This window comes from Neodiprion fabricii, chromosome 6 (genome assembly GCF_021155785.1).
Source record: "Neodiprion fabricii isolate iyNeoFabr1 chromosome 6, iyNeoFabr1.1, whole genome shotgun sequence".
Classification (NCBI taxonomy): Eukaryota; Metazoa; Arthropoda; class Insecta; order Hymenoptera; family Diprionidae; genus Neodiprion; species Neodiprion fabricii.
This window is the reverse complement of record NC_060244.1, coordinates 343,177-364,579: the sequence shown is the minus strand read 5'-3', so window position 1 is coordinate 364,579 and position 21,403 is coordinate 343,177. Positions and strand designations below refer to the sequence as shown.

Below are 21,403 nucleotides of genomic sequence, written 5' to 3'. Positions count from 1 at the left end.
CCTTTCGCTGCGTTTTCTGAGTTCCTGGGGGTCCAATTGGTCGGATGAGGATCGTTTAAATCGAATCTGAGACCAAAAATTCTATGGCCAAAAAATGAAGAAAAAGTAAGGCTAACCCCTTTGCATTTTCGTCGAAAATTTTCGCGATTTTGAAAAGTGCGGAAATAAATTCTTCCTGGCACTATTTCGACGTAATTTTGCCAGAGAAATCGATTGGGCGCAGTCATGATACGCTGCGATCAACGCATCAAAAGTTACAGCCAAAAAACGAAAACCCGATTTTTCGACATTTTTCAGCAGGTGCTTTTTCGAGCGTAACTTCTCTCCTGTTGATCCCATGCTCCTTTCGCTGCGTTTTCTGAGTTCCTGAGGGTCCAATTGGTCGGATGAGGATCGTTTAAATCGAATCTGAGACCAAAAGTTTTTTGCCAAAAAAAAAAGTAAGGCTAACCCCTTACCATTTTTAGCGAAAATTTTCGCGATTCTGAAAAGTGCTGGAATCAATCAATTGTAGCATAGTTCGGACGTAATTTTGCGAGAGAAATCGATTGGGCGCAGTCTCTATACACTGCGATTCACGCATCAAAAGTTACAGCCAAAAAACCAGAACCTGAATTTTCGACATTTTTCAGCAGTTGCTTTTTCGCTCGCCATTTTTCTCCTGTTGATCCCACGCTCTTTTCGCTACGTTTCCTGAGTTCCTGGGTGTCCAGTTAGTCAGAAAAGGGTCATTTAAATCGAATCTGAAACGAAAAGTTTTTTGCCAAAAAAAAAAGTAAGGCTAACCCCTTACCATTTTTGGCGAAAATTTTCGCGGTTTCGGAAAGTGCTGAAATAAATTCTTTCTGGCACTATTCCGACGTAATTTTGCGAGAGAAATCGATTGGGCGCAGTCCCGATACGCTGCGATCAACGCATCAAGAGTTACAGCCAAAAAACGAGAACCTGTTTTTAAGACATTTTTCAGCAGGTGCTTTTTCGTTCGTAACTTCTCTTCTGTTGATCCCACGCTCCTTTTGCTGCGTTTTCTGAGTTTCTGAGGGGCCAATTAGTCGGATGAGGATCGTCCAAATCGAATCTGAGACCAAAAGTTTTTTGCCAAATAAAAAAGTAAGGCTAACCCCTTACCATTTTTGGCGAAAATTTTCGCGATTCTGAAAAGTGCTGGAATCAATCAATTGTAGCATAGTTCGGACGTAATTTTGCGAGAGAAATCGATTGGGCGCAGTCCCGATACGCTGCGATCAACGCATCAAAAGTTACAGCCAAAAAACGAGAACCTGTTTTTAAGACATTTTTCAGCATGTGCTTTTTCGTTCGTAACTTCTCTCCTGTTGATCCCACGCTCCTTTCGCTGCGTTTTCTGAGTTCCTGGGGGTCCAATTGGTCGGATGAGGATCGTTTAAATCGAATTTGAGACCAAAAATTCTATGGCCAAAAAATGAAGAAAAAGTAAGGCTAACCCCTTTGCATTTTTGTCGAAAATTTTCGCGATTTTGAAAAGTGCGGAAATAAATTCTTCCTGGCACTATTTCGACGTAATTTTGCCAGAGAAATCGATTGGGCGCAGTCATGATACGCTGCGATCAACGCATCAAAAGTTACAGCCAAAAAACGAAAACCCGATTTTTCGACATTTTTCAGCAGGTGCTTTTTCGAGCGTAACTTCTCTCCTGTTGATCCCATGCTCCTTTCGCTGCGTTTTCTGAGTTCCTGAGGGTCCAATTGGTCGGATGAGGATCGTTTAAATCGAATCTGAGACCAAAAGTTTTTTGCCAAAAAAAAAAGTAAGGCTAACCCCTTACCATTTTTAGCGAAAATTTTCGCGATTCTGAAGAGTGCTGGAATCAATCAATTGTAGCATAGTTCGGACGTAATTTTGCGAGAGAAATCGATTGGGCGCAGTCTCTATACACTGCGATTCACGCATCAAAAGTTACAGCCAAAAAACCAGAACCTGAATTTTCGAAATTTTTCAGCAGTTGCTTTTTCGCTCGCCATTTCTCTCCTGTTGATCCCACGCTCTTTTCGCTACGTTTTCTGAGTTCCTGGGTGTCCAGTTAGTCAGAAAAGGGTCATTTAAATTGAATCTGAAACGAAAAGTTTTTTGCCAAAAAAAAAGTAAGGCTAACCCCTTACCATTTTTGGCGAAAATTTTCGCGGTTTCGGAAAGTGCTGAAATAAATTCTTTCTGGCACTATTATGACGTAATTTTGCGAGAGAAATTGATTGGGCGCAGTCCCGATACGCTGCGATCAACGCATCAAAAGTTACAGCCAAAAAACGAGAACCTGTTTTTAAGACATTTTTCAGCAGGTGCTTTTTCGTTCGTAACTTCTCTCCTGTTGATCCCACGCCCCTTTCGCTGCGTTTTCTGAGTTCCTGGGGGTACAATTGGTCGGATGAGGATCGTTTAAATCGAATTTGAGACCAAAAATTCTTTGGCCAAAAAATGAAGAAAAAGTAAGGCTAACCCCTTTGCATTTTTGTCGAAAATTTTCGCGATTTTGAAAAGTGCGGAAATAAATTCTTCCTGGCACTATTTCGACGTAATTTTGCCAGAGAAATCGATTGGGCGCAGTCATGATACGCTGCGATCAACGCATCAGAAGTTACAGCCAAAAAACGAGAACCTGTTTTTAAGACATTTTTCAGCAGGTGCTTTTTCGTTCGTAACTTCTCTTCTGTTGATCCCACGCTCCTTTCGCTGCGTTTTCTGAGTTCCTGAGGGTCCAATTAGTCGCATGAGGATCGTCCAAATCGAATCTGAGACCAAAAGTTTTTTGCCAAAAAAAAAAGTAAGGCTAACCCCTTACCATTTTTGGCGAAAATTTTCGCGATTCTGAAAAGTGCTGGAATCAATCAATTGTAGCATAGTTCGGACGTAATTTTGCGAGAGAAATCGATTGGGCGCAGTCTCTATACACTGCGATTCACGCATCAAAAGTTACAGCCAAAAAACCAGAACCTGAATTTTTGACATTTTTCAGCAGTTGCTTTTTCGCTCGCCATTTTTCTCCTGTTGATCCCACGCTCTTTTCGCTACGTTTCCTGAGTTCCTGGGTGTCCAGTTAGTCAGAAAAGGGTCATTTAAATCGAATCTGAAACGAAAAGTTTTTTGCCAAAAAAAAAAGTAAGGCTAACCCCTTACCATTTTTGGCGAAAATTTTCGCGGTTTCGGAAAGTGCTCAAATAAATTCTTCCTGGCACTATTCCGACGTAATTTTGCGAGAGAAATCGATTGGGCGCAGTCTCTATACACTGCGATTCACGCATCAAAAGTTACAGCCAAAAAACCAGAACCTGAATTTTCGACATTTTTCAGCAGTTGCTTTTTCGCTCGCCATTTTTCTCCTGTTGATCCCACGCTCTTTTCGCTACGTTTCCTGAGTTCCTGGGTGTCCAGTAAGTCAGAAAAGGGTCATTTAAATCGAATCTGAAACGAAAAGTTTTTTGCCAAAAAAAAAAGTAAGGCTAACCCCTTACCATTTTTCGCGAAAATTTTCGCGGTTTCGGAAAGTGCTCAAATAAATTCTTTCTGGCACTATTCCGACGTAATTTTGCGAGAGAAATCGATTGGGCGCAGTCCCGATACGCTGCGATTCACGCATCAAAAGTTACAGCCAAAAAACCAGAACCTGAATTTTCGACATTTTTCAGCAGTTGCTTTTTCGCTCGCCATTTTTCTCCTGTTGATCCCACGCTCTTTTCGCTACGTTTTCTGAGTTCCTGGGTGTCCAGTTAGTCAGAAAAGGGTCATTTAAATCGAATCTGAAACGAAAAGTTTTTTGCCAAAAAAAAAAGTAAGGCTAACCCCTTACCATTTTTGGCGAAAATTTTCGCGGTTTCGGAAAGTGCTGAAATAAATTCTTTCTGGCACTATTCCGACGTAATTTTGCGAGAGAAATCGATTGGACGCAGTCCCGATACGCTGCGATCAACGCATCAAAAGTTACAGCCAAAAAACGAGAACCTGTTTTTAAGACATTTTTCAGCAGGTGCTTTTTCGTTCGTAACTTCTCTCCTGTTGATCCCACGCCCCTTTCGCTGCGTTTTCTGAGTTCCTGGGGGTCCAATTGGTCGGATGAGGATCGTTTAAATCGAATTTGAGACCAAAAATTCTTTGGCCAAAAAATGAAGAAAAAGTAAGGCTAACCCCTTTGCATTTTTGTCGAAAATTCTCGCGATTTTGAAAAGTGCGGAAATAAATTCTTCCTGGCACTATTTCGACGTAATTTTGCCAGAGAAATCGATTGGGCGCAGTCATGATACGCTGCGATCAACGCATCAAAAGTTACAGCCAAAAAACGAGAACCTGTTTTTAAGACATTTTTCAGCAGGTGCTTTTTCGTTCGTCACTTCTCTTCTGTTGATCCCACGCTCCTTTCGCTGCGTTTTCTGAGTTCCTGAGGGTCCAATTAGTCGGATGAGGATCGTCCAAATCGAATCTGAGACCAAAAGTTTTTTGCCAAAAAAAAAAGTAAGGCTAACCCCTTACCAATTTTGGCGAAAATTTTCGCGATTCTGAAAAGTGCTGGAATCAATCAATTGTAGCATAGTTCGGACGTAATTTTGCGAGAGAAATCGATTGGGCGCAGTCTCTATACACTGCGATTCACGCATCAAAAGTTACAGCCAAAAAACCAGAACCTGAATTTTCGACATTTTTCAGCAGTTGCTTTTTCGCTCGCCATTTTTCTCCTGTTGATCCCACGCTCTTTTCGCTACGTTTCCTGAGTTCCTGGGTGTCCAGTTAGTCAGAAAAGGGTCATTTAAATCGAATCTGAAACGAAAAGTTTTTTGCCAAAAAAAAAAGTAAGGCTAACCCCTTACCATTTTTGGCGAAAATTTTCGCGGTTTCGGAAAGTGCTCAAATAAATTCTTCCTGGCACTATTCCGACGTAATTTTGCGAGAGAAATCGATTGGGCGCAGTCCCGATACGCTGCGATTCACGCATCAAAAGTTACAGTCAAAAAACCAGAACCTGAATTTTCGACATTTTTCAGCAGTTGCTTTTTCGCTCGCCATTTTTCTCCTGTTGATTCCACGCTCTTTTCGCTACGTTTTCTGAGTTTCTGGGTGTCCAGTTAGTCAGAAAAGGGTCATTTAAATCGAATCTGAAACGAAAAGTTTTTTGCCAAAAAAAAAAGTAAGGCTAACCCCTTTCCATTTTTGGCGAAAATTTCCGCGATTTTGAAAAGTGCTGGAATCAATCGATTGTAGCACTGATCGGACGTAATTTTGCGAGAGAAATCGATTGGGCGCAGTCCCAATACGCTGCGATCAACGCATCAAAAGTTACAGCCAAAAAACGAGAACCTGTTTTTACGACATTTTTCAGCAGGTGCTTTTTTGTTCGTAACTTCTCTCCTGTTGATCCCACGCTTCTTCCGCTGCGTTTTCTGAGTTCCTGGGGGTCCAGTTGGTCAGAAAAGGGTCATTTAAATCGAATCTGAGACCAAAAGTTTTTTGCCAAAAAAAAAAGTAAGGCTAACCCCTCACCATTTTTGGCGAAAATTTTCGCGATTTTGAAAAGTGCTGGAATCAATCGATTGTAGCACTGATCGGACGTAATTTTGCGAGAGAAATCGATTGGGCGCAGTGCCAATACGCTGCGATCAACGCATCGAAAGTTACAGCCAAAAAACGAAAATCAGTTTTCAAGACATTTTTCAGCAGGTGCTTTTTTCTTCATAACTTCTCTCCTGATGATCCCAGGCTTATTTCGCTGTGTTTTCTGAGTTCCTGAGGGTCCAATTAGTCGGGAAAGAGTCATACGAATCGAATCTGAGACCAAAAATTTTTGGCTCTAAAAATAAAAAAAAAGTAAGGCTCACCCCTTTGCATTTTCGGCAAAAATCTTGGCGATTTTGGAAAGTGCTGGAATCAATTCTTTGCGGCACTATTTTGACGTAATTTTGTGAGGGAAATCGATTGCGCTTGCTGATATTTTGAGGCTGACAACATGTCTGATTTGTTAAAAAAAAACATTATACCTCCAGCAAATGAATCATCCCGCACCGTAACACATACCGATTGACGTGCAATCTGCAGCCTTCTTCATTCAATCCGTAACTGTTCACGACGATGCTGTTATGCTGTTTACGAAGCATGAATCGAGCTTATTCACGAAATAGATTTCAGTTTGTGCACCTGTGAGTAGGCTTTACAGTTGATTCCATCAATCGGCACGTGCAAGCGAAAACGCGAAGTATATCACCGAGTACACCTGTGCAGATCTATTTGTTGGACTCAAGCTGCAGCAGCATGCAACAATCTGCAATCACGCCCACTATCGTACCATAACGCGCTGCCGATCACAGCGACATACGACCTGATGGTACAGGAAATTTTACCTGAGAATGACAACATTGCACCCTTCGATTTTCCTCGCAAACGGCTAATTAGTGACTTTGAGCCAATTTCTGCGTAAAAATAGCAAGCATTTTATACAGAGCCTCCGATTAGCGTAAAGAAATAAAATATCGCACATTCTTCACAAAGCATATTATATTAAGTAAAAACAAGTAAAAATTTTATACAAGCAGAAAAAGTATAATCTACTTGCTGCCACGAAACACACAACGGCAACTACAGAGTGACGACGGCAGCGTTACTGCATCCAGCTGTTTGCTGCACGTGAAAATGCAGATGAAGTTTTTCATACCAGCACGTTTTGTGGCTCTATCTAGCATGCATGATGTAAGTATTTGCTAGAATGGAGCACGGCGAAGAATTTCAGTCCGGCAACACTGGACCATACCGTGTGTATGGAGTAAATTGGAGTTGTAGTAACCATAGACTTATAATAGTAACCTGTTTCAGCAATACGGTATGCTATAGTACTTCAATGAGTTCTTGATATCGAAATGAGGATATTTAAGGAAAGTGCTTGGGAGATTGACGTAACAGGTGACAAACTGACGAACGAACTATTTATCGGTGTAAGTTTATTAAAATGTATATAATATGAATCTCAACCTTTTCTAACCTCAAAACTGTGTTCGAAGAACTTATTTACTAATTGAATGCCTTGATACTTTTTATGCAGCGGAAGAAGAACGCCAAACCGACCAAAATGTCGGTTAATATTCTTCAGGCTGAGAAGAAATCGATACTACGTAAAAAACCGAAATCCAAAGTTGCCCAACTGGCACGGAATGCTGAAATTATCAATCTTCCTGCAGCTAGAAATGGAGTCAGTAGCAAGAAACGTAAATCTTCTGACTCAACGATAAACGAAACTTCAATTAAGAAATGGAAATCCGAATCACATAAAAATTCGGACCCTAGATCTAGTGCCAATGCGAATAACAGTGCCACTGAATTATCGTTGAAAAAGAACAAACCTAACAAAGTTAATAAAAAAAAAATTCCAAATGATGCTCATCATAGGATCCGCAAACAGAAATTGGAGCCAAATGGAGATATTCTTGCAAAGCGGATTGAAAAGCAAAAATTAAAGCGTAAGAAAAAGAAACTAAAAAAACTAAGAAATTCAAGCAGTACGAAAGAGCCTTCTATTGCAAACCTGACAGATGGAAGAGACAATTCCACAACGGATGTTCAGGCTGAAATGAAAGACGATAAGAATTTGACCAATCTCAAAGTTTCAACCAAAGTTATTGAATCCAGAATAACAATCGACAGATTACAGAAATTGCTCGCTGAAAAGCAGCAGCATGACTCAATAAAGATCTATAAGAAAAGTACTGAGCAAAAATCACTAAGAGACAGAATGTTGGCTAGACTCAAGTCTTCAAGGTTTCGATACTTGAACGAACAAATGTACAACAGCGAAAGCTGGTCGTCCAAGAAATATTTTAAGGAAGATCCTGACGCATTTTTAGCCTACCATGAAGGCTATCAGCTCCAAGTGGAACAGTGGCCTTTGAACCCTTTAGATACCATAATCGCATCAATAAAAAACATGTAAGGAAACAATATTTAACACAGATCAGTTTTTCGTTTATAGGAGCTTATATATTCTGTTCAATTAAATATAATGGCACAAATACATTTGTATCGATACTGTATCACTTCTTAATTTTACACCGACAGGCCGAAAGACTATATTGTCGCAGACTTCGGATGCGGCGAAGCCAGACTTGCAGCCAGTGTAACACAGAAAGTACACTCCTTGGATCTGGTTGCCATAAATGATAAAGTCACCACCTGCGATATGGCACATTCGTCATTGCTGACGGGCCGAATTGATGTCGTGGTTTTCTGCCTCTCTCTGATGGGCACAAATCTGACAGATTACTTGACAGAAGCCAACAGAGTTCTGAGGAAAGAGTAGGTATCAAACTACGTGTGCAGGAAATAAGTGGCTTCATATTTTCAGATTTTTATGTTGAACACTAACTTCACTTTTATTCAGCACAATAATTTGATTTTTTTGCGTTTCTGCCTTCAGTGGGATTCTCAAAATTGCCGAAGTTGAAAGTAGGTTCAATGACGTGGACGAGTTCATCAAAACTTTGGGTGCTTACGGATTTGTCAATACGTGGAAAGACTTATCGCACAACTTATTCTACTTTATGGACTTTAAAAAAGACGCCGACATCACGAAAAAACGAAGTAAACTTCCACCTCTCGTGCTCAATCCGTGTTTATATAAAAAACGTTGATACCAGATCACCATAAAATAATGATATAAGTTACCGTTCCTTCCGCAATATTGTATATAGTTAATTACTAGTTTTTATATTCGCGTCCTATGTTGTGAAAATGATGAATAAAAATCTTAATTTTATGCCTTTTGTTAAAACTCAACCTATGAATTGAAATGATTTATTTGTACCACCGTGTGGAGATTCACTTTTTCGATAAAAGTTTCACAACAACACATGGACGAATATTTTATGTGCCAGCTTAATCAGAGTGTTAGATTTCACACACGCTGATCTGCATTGCACAATATGTAGTAAAGTAATATTGTCGAACGTTTTATGTTGTCATCCCACTAGAGTTACCAAAAAAAATGACTCTATTCTTTTGGCTGGTTCGGGGATTTTCAATCTATGGCACTTTATCGTAACCCCGTTACATACAGGATACGGCGCTTTTATATAAATTTGCCATGAAGATGATTCGTATAAAGAATATCATAATGCCAATGAATATTCTAGAATACCAGTAATCTATAGCAAATCAAGATAAATCATAAGCTTAATCAATAATAGGAAAAATAATACACGCATAACGGTTTTGTACAAAAAAATACACCTTTTATATATGTAGTCAACAGTTCACGTATTCATAGGTTTTAAATGCGATCAAAAACGTACGGAAAATGGTGAAAATAAAGAAACTTTTATCCATCTATGGGGTTTTAGATCGCAATGAATTAAAAATATTATAAACTTAACGTTAAAGAACAATCTCTCAGTTATTCTTTGTCATTGAAAAAATTGTGTAGAAAATTAAATGTATTTCATTTTGCGACAGATAAGGAACAAAACGTTCATCTGATTGAATTTTTTTTTCTATCGCATTGAATTATTCAAATTAAAAATTGATTTTCTCTTGGAGAGTAATTGAAAAAAATTAATTTCTAAATTATTATACGTTTTGCGTCGTAGTACGGTAACCAGCATATCATGAATATGCCTGTGATGATTGGATTACCGGAAATTCGATATATCAATTCCATCCAGCACGTCTTCTGCCTCATCTCTGAGGTTCTCCACCTTCTCCAACAATAAGAGCTGCAAAATAACAAAATGTACTCAAAATGTGCATTCTATTTAATTAATTGTAACTAATTCGTCGCTTACAAAAGTTTATTGATTTCATTCTGCCAATTGGAATTAAACATAAAGCTTCAAATATCAAAACATACCTTAGCTGCAGCGACGATCTGACTAGCGACTCGCATCGGCAAGTTTTCAATTTTATCACACATTTCCATTGGCTGACCCAGTGCTACAGATTGCAATGTTTTGTATCCAGCATTGAACAACTGTCTGGCACGTCCCTGAGTGAAGAAATCAAAACACAATACTTACATGTTATTCATTTTTGACATTTCAAGGTACATTGAATGCGTATCTTTTGCATTTTTGACGTACAATTTTCACACTAGGAAGTTCTATTAACGGTTCGAGTTCAACCGAGCAGCAGTGTGATAGCCGTTTACTAAAACTGTGCAACAGGTCTCTGAACGCCCAAAATTCATCAAGTTCCTGAAAGAGAAGACGTCGTGAGTAAGATTCTCATTTTCTTTTACCATCATAGATCTGCATTATTTTTCCTTCTGACATATTCTAGGTAGCAAGATATGCGTGCGATAATTACCGCGCAAAACCGTTCCACGCTTGAAGCAAAGGATGCGGAAGCGTTCATTAAATTTTGTACTATTCCTCGATTGACTTGATACTTAGTAGATACTATGTGAACAGTTTGCTGATTCCACAACTCATTGAGCATTAGGGTCAAATAAAACCTGTTTACGACGTTAGAATCGACATTCTGTGTAGGAAGAAAACAGATGTTATAAAGTCTTACATTTTCAGTATTTACAAATAAGTATGAAACAATATTTCAATTTAAAACCTTTGGCATCACTCCAGCTCTCAGTTTGGTTGCAACTGTCTCGTTTATTCCTAAAACTCTTGCAGTCTGCATCTGTATGGGAGACAAGTTGCAAACCTGCAACAAATTACATGAAATTCAAAGGCGAATCTCTTTTTGTATCCTACTGACTTACCACATCGCAGTACACGTTTCCAGATGGTTTTACAAGATCAACAACATCGTATGGCGTCACGAGGTACAAAAGGTGGAGACAGTCGAGTAGCACTAGCTGGTTTTGTGCTGATTTCAAGTCTTTGTACAGCATATGCGCACGATTCAGATCGACGCATCCTAAAAATCATGAAATACGGTATTACAAATATGATAAAAGCATAGAGAAAAAATGCAGTTAAAAAATTCGGTACCCTCACCTTTCATAGCTGCTCTTCCCAGTTTGCATACTTCTAGTTTTGTTGTTCTACTAAGTTTTACAATTTTCTTTCTAGGTCGTGGTGTTTCCTGAGCTGTTTTTAAATTATCTTGCGACTGAATGAGGACAGTTAAATTAGGATTGATTTCACTGTAATTAGTAACTTGTTTCACTTTAATTACACGTGTTTTTATTAGCTTTGTGATCGTTTTGTCAGTAATATTATTTGTATTAATATTTAGCCTCTTCTGTTGTATTCCAAGAAGCGTAGTTCCAGCTATTTTGTGCAACTCTGATCTAGTTGTAGCCAAATTTAAGAGAATCGAACTCAGAATCAAATTGTTTATACCCCTGTCTTCTTCAACGTGTAAGGTACTGATACAGTCGTCCATATTAGAAGTTAACAACTCTTTTACCTAAGATGAAGAGGGGAAACGTCATGTTTATCTAATAACCAATGAATAATTGCAATAGTAGTGGCCAAATTTATGTAAAATCCAGCACCTTGGGAATTTCGTTTGTTCTACAAATCAGTATACTTTCTCCAACGTCTTTCATCCCAGCTCTTCCAGCTCTACCGATCATTTGTTTATAACGACTCAAGTTTAGAAACTGATTACCAACATATGGATGTCTGAGTATTACCTGTAATGTGAACAAATTATAACGAAATTGAAAAGGCAGACCATGTCTATAATAGAAACTTACCCTGCGCGCTGGTAAATTAACGCCAGCAGCCAAAGTTGAGGTGCAACAAATTACAGAAAGAGTTCCGGATCTGAACGCTTCCTCCAGTAGCTTTCGCTCTTCTGCCATCAAACCAGAGTGATGATAAGCTACGCCAAACTTTATAGTTAGTTCCAGAATCTCACAGAGAGCACCTTCAGCTTTCAATGCTCTTATCAATATATCTTTCTCCTTTTTCTTATGATTGTGCAGAGATCTGGATGATTGTTAGAATGCAATTATTAAAGTAATCACGATAGTTTTATAGAAAGACACAATGGCCAGGGTATGATTTGCTATTCTCCTTACTTGAACAGAACTTTCGTCAACAATATAGAAACATTCTCACAGTTTTTGCGACTCGGACAAAATATTAGACAAGAGTCTTGTGGTACAACATCCATTACCAATCCTCCAAGTTTATCTGGATCAAGCCTGAGAGCTTCCTGGGAGTACTAAATTTTGAAGGGAATGAACTGTCATCATAACGTACTTCAAATGCATTGTAAACTTATGTAAACACAATTATGACTACCGAGATAAACGCTTACTCACAGCGTAAGCAATTTTCTTTAGATCAGTTAGTATTTCTTCTTGCTCAAGATCTACAAGCCAAATATCGTCCTCACATTTAACATACTCTTTCAATTCTACAGGCCTAAAATCTTTCGTGTAAATTTCAGCATTCAAAAATTTAGCGATTTCATTCAAATTCCCAATAGTGGCGCTCATTCCGATAATATGTGGATTATCTGAGAAAAAAGAACTCATAATGAAGTGAAATGCTTTTAAGCACTGAGCAGATTATTTTTTTTCAACGCACTTCCAGTGTACATTATTTTTGTCAGTAGACCTTCTAGTGTTGCGCCTCTGCCTCCATCTTCTCCTAATAAATGAAGCTCATCAACAACGACCATTCCAACCTACTCAAAATGTTTCCCATTAAATTCAAGGTAATTTCATTCAAACTTTTGACTTTGAAACATTAGTACAACGTTACCTCATGAAGACGCTGGTTTTCTATCAAGCTATTAACCAGCCCCAGTCCCTTCTCAATCGTGCAGACATAAATGGTGTGTTTTCTCCGCCTTTTACGTGGCGGGTACTGCCCGTTTCCAGCTGCATATTCCTCGACCAAAAAATCTAAGGCCAGGGCAAAAGGTGCCAAAGAACGTACCTAAAATAAATTACAAGTATTATAAGCAAAGCGCAGAAGCATGAGAAGCAATATTGTAAAATTGCAAAAAGATGTTTTGAGCAGTAGCACCTTTTCTTGAACGATTGCAACAAAGGGAAGTATGAAGATTGCATTTTTTTTGTTAGCGACAAGCTCCTTGAGCATTAATATCTCAGCCACTAATGTTTTTCCACCACTTGTTGGGAGGGCATAAATTAAATTTTTTCGATCATAAATTGCCTTGAGTTTAAGACACTCGTCTTGCCATTCTATAGATGGCAAAAAGTTTCCTCAATTTCTGTATCAAAAAATTTAAAGAACAAAGAAACTGGAAAGCATTTATCAAAAGAGGAACCTTACCATATAGTTCATCAATTCCCTTTACACGCTGTATAAGTGATTTTACCGAGCCTGGAAGTCCATAAAAGGAATCTTTCATCGCATCCTCACAAAACCGTGGGACAACCGTCCGACTCTTTTTGTTGGGTCTGCTATTTTCCTTCAGTGGTGATAACGAGTGTTTTTGAACACGCGGAACAGTCGAAGGACAATCCAATGGTTCGGAATGAATTTTTTTTGGAGAAGTCAAGGTGCTGAAACTATCTGATACAGCCAACGGAGAGCACTCAGATTTGGTAGCCTCGACGTTCTCGTTATTGGATGATTCAAGTTCATTGAATACTCGATCCAGTAGACTGTCATCTTCCCACATAGATTTTTCGATACCAGAATCTACGACCGTATTGTTTAACCGATCATCACGGCATATCGATATTTCTGTTGTATTCAGTATGGTTTTCAGCTCCATGTGAACTTGTTCAGTTTTTTGTATCAAGGTTGACTCTATTTGACAAAATTCCTGGTCGCTTGTATTCAAGTCCAATATTTTACTGTAATTGTGATCTTTCACTTGTTCAAAGTTTGTATCTTTCTCAAAGAATATTTTTTCCTTGGCATTAGTGTTGTTGTTATTATTCTGATAATATTCATTATCGTCCTTTGTTGCTGTAGCGCCAGCATTGTCAGTAGCATTTGTAAATTCTTCATCAAAACTTATCGTTTTTAGTACAGTGTCGTCAATGGATAACCACGACGAAGGAAACGAGTTTCTTCCTGCCACTATGACATTAGCACCGAGCTTTAGACTGCTTCCTCTACTCATTTTTTGACCAAGAGAAAAATCAGCCTGATCAGGTGTCACAGCCATTATGTTTGAATCACTTTACAAGTGAATTATGTCAACTTTAGAGGTTATACTCTGTTACCAAGGATGTAGCTTCATCGTGCCAATTTCCTTATTCTAACACGCGTAGCACCTTTGACTAGATGATTAATTTTTTGCTTTTGCAGAACCAGGTTATTCTACACGGAGCGTGTGTCCCGTCCACTCAAAATTCAAACGTTACAGTCACCGCATTAAACGTAACACAGGTACACGGTGTTCGATGACAAGTCCGCTAGTAACGACATCCAGCGGTGATTTGAAATTCGAACTTCGCCAGTTGCAGTGGGTAACGATTTTTTATCCTGCAATGCCGTGATACGGTAGTCACAAATGCATGAGAAGTTGCCTACGGACAGGAGTATCTTCGAGTCCACTGATGGTATTCGAGCTAATATCGTTATAAATGGAAATGCAGAAATGGCGCTACGTTAAAAATGTAAATATCTTATGCTGAAGGAAGGATTCATAACGAAACACTTTGTGCATAATCAGTTTCAATCTGTGGTGTTTTCCTTGCATTTTTTCTGTTGTCTATTTTTAGAAAGACTATCTACATGTTCGGTATCCTGTTATATTTCTCATATCGCAGTCGTACGAGTAATTTTTAATAATTATTCATCGCAATCTGAGCAGTGAATTTCCAAAGTGCAAAAGAATTTTTTTTAAATGCTGTTTTGCCGGCAACGGCACCGCTTCGTGTTGAATCACGCATCCCATTAATTAGGTATTTACAACGTCCAGAATGCTTCACAGTGTATTATAGTCACATGTGAGCGATGTATTAACTTAAGCTCATCACATACGGTTTTATTTCTAAAATTACTCTACGGCAGAAGGTTGGTCACCAACAAACGAAGCCCACCGAACGTTGTAGCTTGGGTATTTTAGGCTGAATTTTTTTTTTTGCTGGAGACTCAGTGATCGAACTTGTCGAAACTGAGTGCATTTCGCAGTACTAAATCAGTGAAATGCGGTTTAATGGTGTTCGATTCATGTTATGTTCAATAATGTGCATTAAAATAATTCCAATCGGATACAACGGTATATTGTTGAAAAAGGTTGAACAACATGCCAGCTGCTGTAAGCCTCCGACATAGATATGTTAGTAGAATTTCGCATACGGCAAGGATAATACGTCATGTGCGAAAACAATCGAAGTGTATCCTGTAACATGCGGGGTAGTTTCTTGAGGATCATGATTTATCGCCGAGCCGACGAGCTGAACTGCGGTCCACGATGCTCCATGAATATACGGAGAGATCAATAACATATAATATTTCCAATACTCCGTACTTGCCATCTGGACTTCGTTACGATCTCCGATAGCATTACGATCCTTGCGATTTTTTAAAATTCAATTCAAACTTTAATTTAAACGCAAACATGCTGCGGATATGTTTTGTTACTTGCTAAAGATTTGCTCACTCCAGAAGAGAATCACGATTAGGAAAATATGCCGAGTGAAGATATAAGGTATTTTCATAAGTATAAATAATACACGTTTGAGTCTCTGTCGCAGCAGTTTTAATGGTTCCGCCATAGATTGTATAGGTAGAGGAAGAACGCGAGTGTGCTAAATCTATTGGCAGCCATGGTCTGCGATACCGACCCCTTCCCTCCTTTGGAAAGTTAGTTGTTGGTCAACGAAGAAACTTCGGTCAGGAAATTTCTAAAGAAAAAAGAACGAGCCCGAAGAATTTATCGTCCAATATAAGAAAGCCGAACCAATAACTATAACGGCCTGGCGCACCCACCCGTTACTCTTATTTTATACGGAAATCATCGAAAGCTCTATCTTGCATTACCCATCGACCTAAACTTTCTTGGTCGGTTCTTCGATACATTTTACCGTTAATATCGACACCACACCCTTGTCATTAGACACCTAACCAGCCCACGCAACGCGATCATTTGATTTCCATTTATTCCTGTACCCATTAATGCGTGCTTCTCCGCTTACCGTAAACAGTACGGGCAACACGTTGCGAAATCTACTTACCATATGCTATTTTGCTTGGAGTGGATTGAACCGCAGGTCCACGCGAAGAATAAACAAGCGATTGCCATTGCCTACTTAGAGCGTTCCACCTGAGGCGTATCAAGCCATTGCGTGTATCGACATAACAAGGACTTTACAATTCGTCGCCGTTTTGCCTTTTTCAATCAAATTAATAACCGCGCGTGCAATTTCTTGAGCAGAAAACTTGGCTGACCTGCATCGTGTAAGATCCTTTTAGTCTAGAACTGGATCAACACATATTCTTTAACGATGTCTCGATACTTGTCTCCCGACTCAACAGCGATAAACCCCATCTCTTGATCACACGAATTTGTTCAATACATCAAAATATACTTAGCTTAGTAAGTTTCAACCGAAAACTTTTTCTGTGGTTTCAAATTCCCGCGAAATTCATTATTACGTGTTAACTTTGGGTCTTGATATTGCATGGAAAAAATCATCAGAGCTATTCGTAGACACGCGAGTTTCACCCGTATAAATCGGTGCAAAATCTGAAAATTCTGCTGACAGAAACGGTACCGTACCTTCGGAGATCCTATCCGGAATTCTAGTAGACCGCCCAACTCCTTAGACTAAAACCGGTAAGGTAAATTCCCAGGTCATAGTTGGATATATTCTGAAACGTTATACCCATGTAAATACCTACAGCCGCACTACGTATCCTCTAAGACCATGCATTCCCAGACCAAAGGCGAGGATTGGTCGCAGGGGTTTCATTTCTGTTGCAATGAAGATTCCTCGCTGAGACCGGAGAGAAAGACAGTTGGCCGAAGTAAATAACTTTCATCCCTAAGGACGAACAGGCAGCTTAAGGGTATCGACGTTGTACGTACGCGTGTACAAGGGCGCAGAGTCGGAGAGATGGAGGACACACCTGGAATGCCTACGCGAACCTTGTGCGCACTGTGGAAGGCTAAGTTCAACTAATGTATTCACGGGGTAGGTAATCATTGCGGTGCCTTGTTGTATGGAAATCGTATCCCCCCCGGGCTAAAGGAAGGATCTTTCGGCGAAGAGGAATACTTGCGCTCCCGTGTATCGCTATCGGGTCCGTCGTCATCCGACGGAATTGATTTCACTTGGATGAATTTGATTTGGAATAGCGGTCTCTGTCTGTAGCTATTTCGACGTTTTGTTCGGGTGCGATGCCCTGCGATGATAAAAACATTGCAGACGGAAACAGAGAACCTAAAATACACGTACGCATGCACCAATATATGAGTGAGAAATGAGGTGGCACTTTTCAAATACAAGGGGCGAAATGTACTTAAATGAATAATCAGTGAAATCAGAATGGTCCACTTGCAATTCCCGTATTAAACAAAGGGGAGAGAAGGCGCACGCTTACCGACAATTATAGTGAAGCCATTCAATTCACTGGCTGCGAGATCTTAGACCCTTCAGGATCCGCCGTAAGTTCAACAATGTGAAAGTATTATAGATATATATATATAGATCGTGCTATGTGTCGCGTATCGCCGAGCTGGCTGCAGAAATGTTGCAAACCTGAGTTTCAGGGTTTTTTCTGCAAATACCTGGTTTTATATTAACATTGCCAATTGATAAATACTAACTTAACTCCCGATGATGATTGCAGTGAAGACAATAATTAGGACTCGGCTATGCCCAAGAGTTGGGACGGATATACATATTTTTTGTAACAGCGTGCGTAAAGTAAGCTTTTTTGATCGTGATTTCCACGCGCGAAGTGCTACGTTTTGGCACTTTACCTGTATACCATGCGGATCCGCGAGTATTTCGAAACGCTGTATCGAAATGACCTCACTTTAAGTGCGGTTCGCTAAACAGTAGCACCTTACGCACGGAAATTAAGATAAAAAAGGCTTACTTTATGTGCGCTGTTATAATAAATAACGTTTCATACCTGTGCGTGAGGTTTCACAGCCACGTACAATCATGTCACCGATAATTATACGCGGTACGTAAATATCACTTCACCAACTTTAATCGAAAACTACTATTCGAGCATAAATGTACCTTTTGATCTATAAGAGATAACATGGCATGAATGAAAACATTTGACTATCTATACTCCGTCAAATTTCGACCACGTGTCCGCAAACAGCGCGTCGAACGCCCATTCCACTTGCAATGACGTTATCACGTGTGTGATGACAATGCAAACTTGCGAGCGAAAATACTCAAAGATAAATGGAGGGAAAATGATAATTGTAATATTTGCCAGTTTATCTGTAACAACCAAGCCAGTTACAGATCAGTCACTACAGTCACTAGCTGTTATGCTGTTATGCGGTGACAGTGACTTGTTATAAATGCTCATGGTCGAATTTGTCAATTAGCTCCAGCGACCGTTAGTAACTGAAGATAAGGAAGTGAATTGCTGTAATGTAAGTTGAGTATCATACAATTGAAAACAGCGGGCAGTGGGGTTATATCTCCTTCTAAAAATATAGTAGGTACATTACGACACATGATACATCGAACACTCCTCGGTATGTTATATATAAATATGTAGGCGCGCACGGTCGATCGCAATTCAACTCACTCTGAAAACATGGATCGTTGGGTCGGTAAGGCTGCAATCGTGACCGGTGCCAGTGCGGGAATAGGTGAAAAAATCGCCGAAGCTCTCGTCAAGGAGGGTTTATTGGTCGTTGGACTTGGCAGGCGATTGGAGAACTTGAAAGCACTGGAAAAACGGCTCGAGGGAGCTAAAGGAAAGTTTTATCCAAAGCAGTGTGATATTACCAACACGAAAGAATTCCAGGGCGTTTTTAAATGGGTTGATACAAAATTTGGAGGTGTCCACGTCCTCGTTAACAACGCTGGTCTTTGAACTCCTAAGCGATTCATTGGTGAGCAATAAGAATTGAGCAAATTTTTTTTTACTTTTGACCTGTGCAAATAACTACAGAGATCTAAGCATGTACATGTCGCTCATTTCTTCTCATTGATTTATCGTTGTTTGCTTTAGATGACGATATTGAGGGATTTTGAAAGATACTCGACCTAAATGTCATGGCGTCTGCCGTCGGTGTGAAAGAAACCGTGGCTTCAATGCAAAGGCGAAACATAGCGGGTCACATCATCAATATCAACAGGTGAACGATCAATCCTGTGAGATTCATCTCTGTAAATAAAAGAGTGATAACAGACGAGTACCAAAAGTAAATTGACGATGTTTTTGTTCTCCCACAGCGTATTAGGACATTGGCTCTCTTTTGAGAACCCTAGCAGTCTGTATTCAACCACAAAATATGCAATTACTGTCATGACGGAAACGGTAAGACGGGATCTCGTGGCTGTTGGTAGCAAGATTAAAATTACGGTGAGAAGATTTTAGTATCAGGGAGCAATTCTTAACGGTAGCTCTTTTACTAGAAAGACTTACCACGGTTGTGAAAATTGGAGTGAGGCTTGACTCATGGTCATTTAATTATTTCTTCAGAGCATCAGTCCTGGAGTTGTCAAGACGGACATCGTTCGGGCAGCAGGTCTCCCTGCCTCCGAAGATTATTTCACCAAATGTCCGTGTCTTGAGCCGGAAAATATAGCTGCGGGAGTTGTATACGTATTGGGGACCCCGGAACATGTTCAGGTGACAATTTCCAACGTTCTTCATCCTCGCTTGTTCCTATAAAATACACTTTATATTTTCAAACTTCACGTTTTACACGCTGCACAACAGACTGCATGTTTGTTTAGTTTCACCGTTTATTATAGTGTCAAGCCAAGCTCGTTTAAGGGAGCTTTCCAGTGTGAAATTTTCAAAAAATCGATTTTTTTTTTTTTGCTTTATCGAATAGTATACACTCTTCCGAATATTCCCTGAAATTTTCATGCCGAAATTCAGATTATTTCGGTTACTGTACAGCATTTTTTTGGAAGAAGGCAACGGAGCGCTACAGCTGCCGCGTCGGCCGTCTGCCCGTGCGACTGTTATTTCTATTGTCTCGTTCCTACCTGCACGTACATGAACTTGGCTCGCCAATTGTCGAAAATGTGAATTCAGACTATTGCATAATTTGCCGTTAATTAGCCGTAAATTAGTCGCGCGACTTATTTTCTTGTCGCACTCAATTTTCAAAAAAAAAGCGGATGGCGTGCTAAATTCTTGAAAATCAATCAATCACTGTGTGTGGCAACTAGCCCCAAAGCACGTATTCTGCGCAAGCAGATAGTAGAAATCGCTACGCAGTGTGCTGTGTGCACCTTCAATGAGGGTTACGACCCAATTTTAAAAATTGTGAAGACGATGGGATGCACGATAGGGCCGAGCGCCGCACATTTCGCCGCTAAGTACAAGAATGCGCGCATCATCCAAGCAAACCGCCGGGCGTCCCTGGATAGCAAAGAGGCGAGGACAGCTCGTCGGACTGAACAATCCATTGAGCACGATCTTTTCGAAGAAGCAGAAGGGATATTGTACGGACCTGGCATCGCTGATTAACCGTAAGTAAACGATTTACCTAAAATTTCCTCACTTGAAACTTTGAACGCGTTTTTCTCGAAACAGCATTTTTCAAAACGGTGTCCAACTTGGAGGGCAGAGTTTTAAAGCTATCGAGTTGAATTTTTTACACAATATTCTTAACGTCATTGTTTATCGTGCTATGGAAGCTTTTTTTTTTTTTTGACATCTTCCTATTTTTTTGTAAAAAAAACTGCCAAAAAAAATGCTAAAATCGATACTTTTTTTTCAAACCGGCGCCATTTTTGCAAAAAAAAAAAAAAAGAAAAAAGCCTCCATAGCACGAAAGCCAATTATATACCGATCAATAATCTTTTTGTGTTTTTTGTTTCAGATCAAAATTGTGACCCCCAACGTGGACACCACATCCGAGTGCATTTTCTGCAACAATTGTTTCATCATTTTTATAGATATTAATTAATAAATAAATCGATCTTTAAAAAATTGTTTTGTATTCTTCAATACCCAATTAATATACAAAAAAAAAACCAGACCGATTAGACTATTTTTTCTTTAAAAAAAAAAATCGCGAAAAACAGCGATTTTTGGGGCTGTCACACTGGAAAGCTCCCTTAATCTCCGTGTTCAACTGTGTCACAATCTTGTTGAAATTTGATCAATTCTATAAACTTTTCAGATTACGGAATTGACGATACGACCGGTCGGCGAAGTATTGTAAGACATGGCACGATGAGTCAACTATGAGTACATGTACCCTGCGTTTCAGGTTCGTCCCGAATGGAGAGAAATTTAATAAAACTATTTTTTTCAAAAAAATACATTGCATCTCGTCTGAAGTCATTCTCAATATTCTTGACATCCCTACATCCGACAAACAAATTACCTTTCC

General features: G+C 39.5%; 2 protein-coding genes, 1 long non-coding RNA gene and 1 pseudogene across 7 annotated transcripts; 2 read left to right on the top strand and 2 right to left on the bottom strand.

Annotated features, from left to right (window-relative positions):
• The first annotated feature begins 6,599 nt into the window (after nucleotides 1–6,599).
• On the top strand, nucleotides 6,600–8,759 carry LOC124184617 (ribosomal RNA-processing protein 8). Of its 2 annotated transcripts, XM_046574540.1 has the most exons (5): nucleotides 6,600–6,703; nucleotides 6,827–6,945; nucleotides 7,053–7,933; nucleotides 8,063–8,299; nucleotides 8,421–8,759. In XM_046574540.1, the coding sequence occupies exons 2-5, from the start codon at nucleotides 6,871–6,873 to the stop codon at nucleotides 8,632–8,634; spliced, it is 1,407 nt and encodes a 468-aa protein (XP_046430496.1). In that variant the 5' UTR covers nucleotides 6,600–6,703; nucleotides 6,827–6,870; the 3' UTR covers nucleotides 8,635–8,759. The 2 variants fall into 2 exon arrangements, with proteins under 2 accessions (XP_046430496.1, XP_046430495.1); XM_046574539.1 differs by lacking the exon at nucleotides 6,600–6,703 and having other exon boundaries at nucleotides 6,718–6,945.
• Nucleotides 8,760–8,839: 80 nt separating this feature from the next.
• LOC124184616 (helicase POLQ-like) lies at nucleotides 8,840–14,294 on the bottom strand. Of its 4 annotated transcripts, XM_046574535.1 has the most exons (15): nucleotides 13,216–14,294; nucleotides 12,946–13,124; nucleotides 12,679–12,855; nucleotides 12,502–12,601; nucleotides 12,234–12,430; nucleotides 11,988–12,133; nucleotides 11,661–11,895; nucleotides 11,457–11,597; nucleotides 10,954–11,368; nucleotides 10,716–10,873; nucleotides 10,562–10,657; nucleotides 10,304–10,477; nucleotides 10,078–10,191; nucleotides 9,849–9,983; nucleotides 8,840–9,714 (listed from the first exon to the last, which is right to left on the bottom strand). In XM_046574535.1, the coding sequence occupies exons 1-15, from the start codon at nucleotides 14,060–14,062 to the stop codon at nucleotides 9,631–9,633; spliced, it is 3,198 nt and encodes a 1,065-aa protein (XP_046430491.1). In that variant the 5' UTR covers nucleotides 14,063–14,294; the 3' UTR covers nucleotides 8,840–9,630. The 4 variants fall into 4 exon arrangements, with proteins under 4 accessions (XP_046430491.1, XP_046430494.1, XP_046430492.1 ...); XM_046574538.1 differs by lacking the exon at nucleotides 12,946–13,124 and having other exon boundaries at nucleotides 13,216–13,365; XM_046574536.1 differs by lacking the exons at nucleotides 12,234–12,430; nucleotides 12,502–12,601.
• Nucleotides 14,295–14,567: 273 nt separating this feature from the next.
• On the bottom strand, nucleotides 14,568–18,242 carry LOC124184618. Its single transcript, XR_006871225.1, has 3 exons — nucleotides 17,986–18,242; nucleotides 17,449–17,625; nucleotides 14,568–17,250 (listed from the first exon to the last, which is right to left on the bottom strand). It is a non-coding gene; the product is annotated as an uncharacterized LOC124184618 (long non-coding RNA).
• Nucleotides 18,243–18,562: 320 nt separating this feature from the next.
• On the top strand, nucleotides 18,563–21,322 carry LOC124185886 (annotated as a pseudogene).
• Nucleotides 21,323–21,403: the final 81 nt, after the last annotated feature.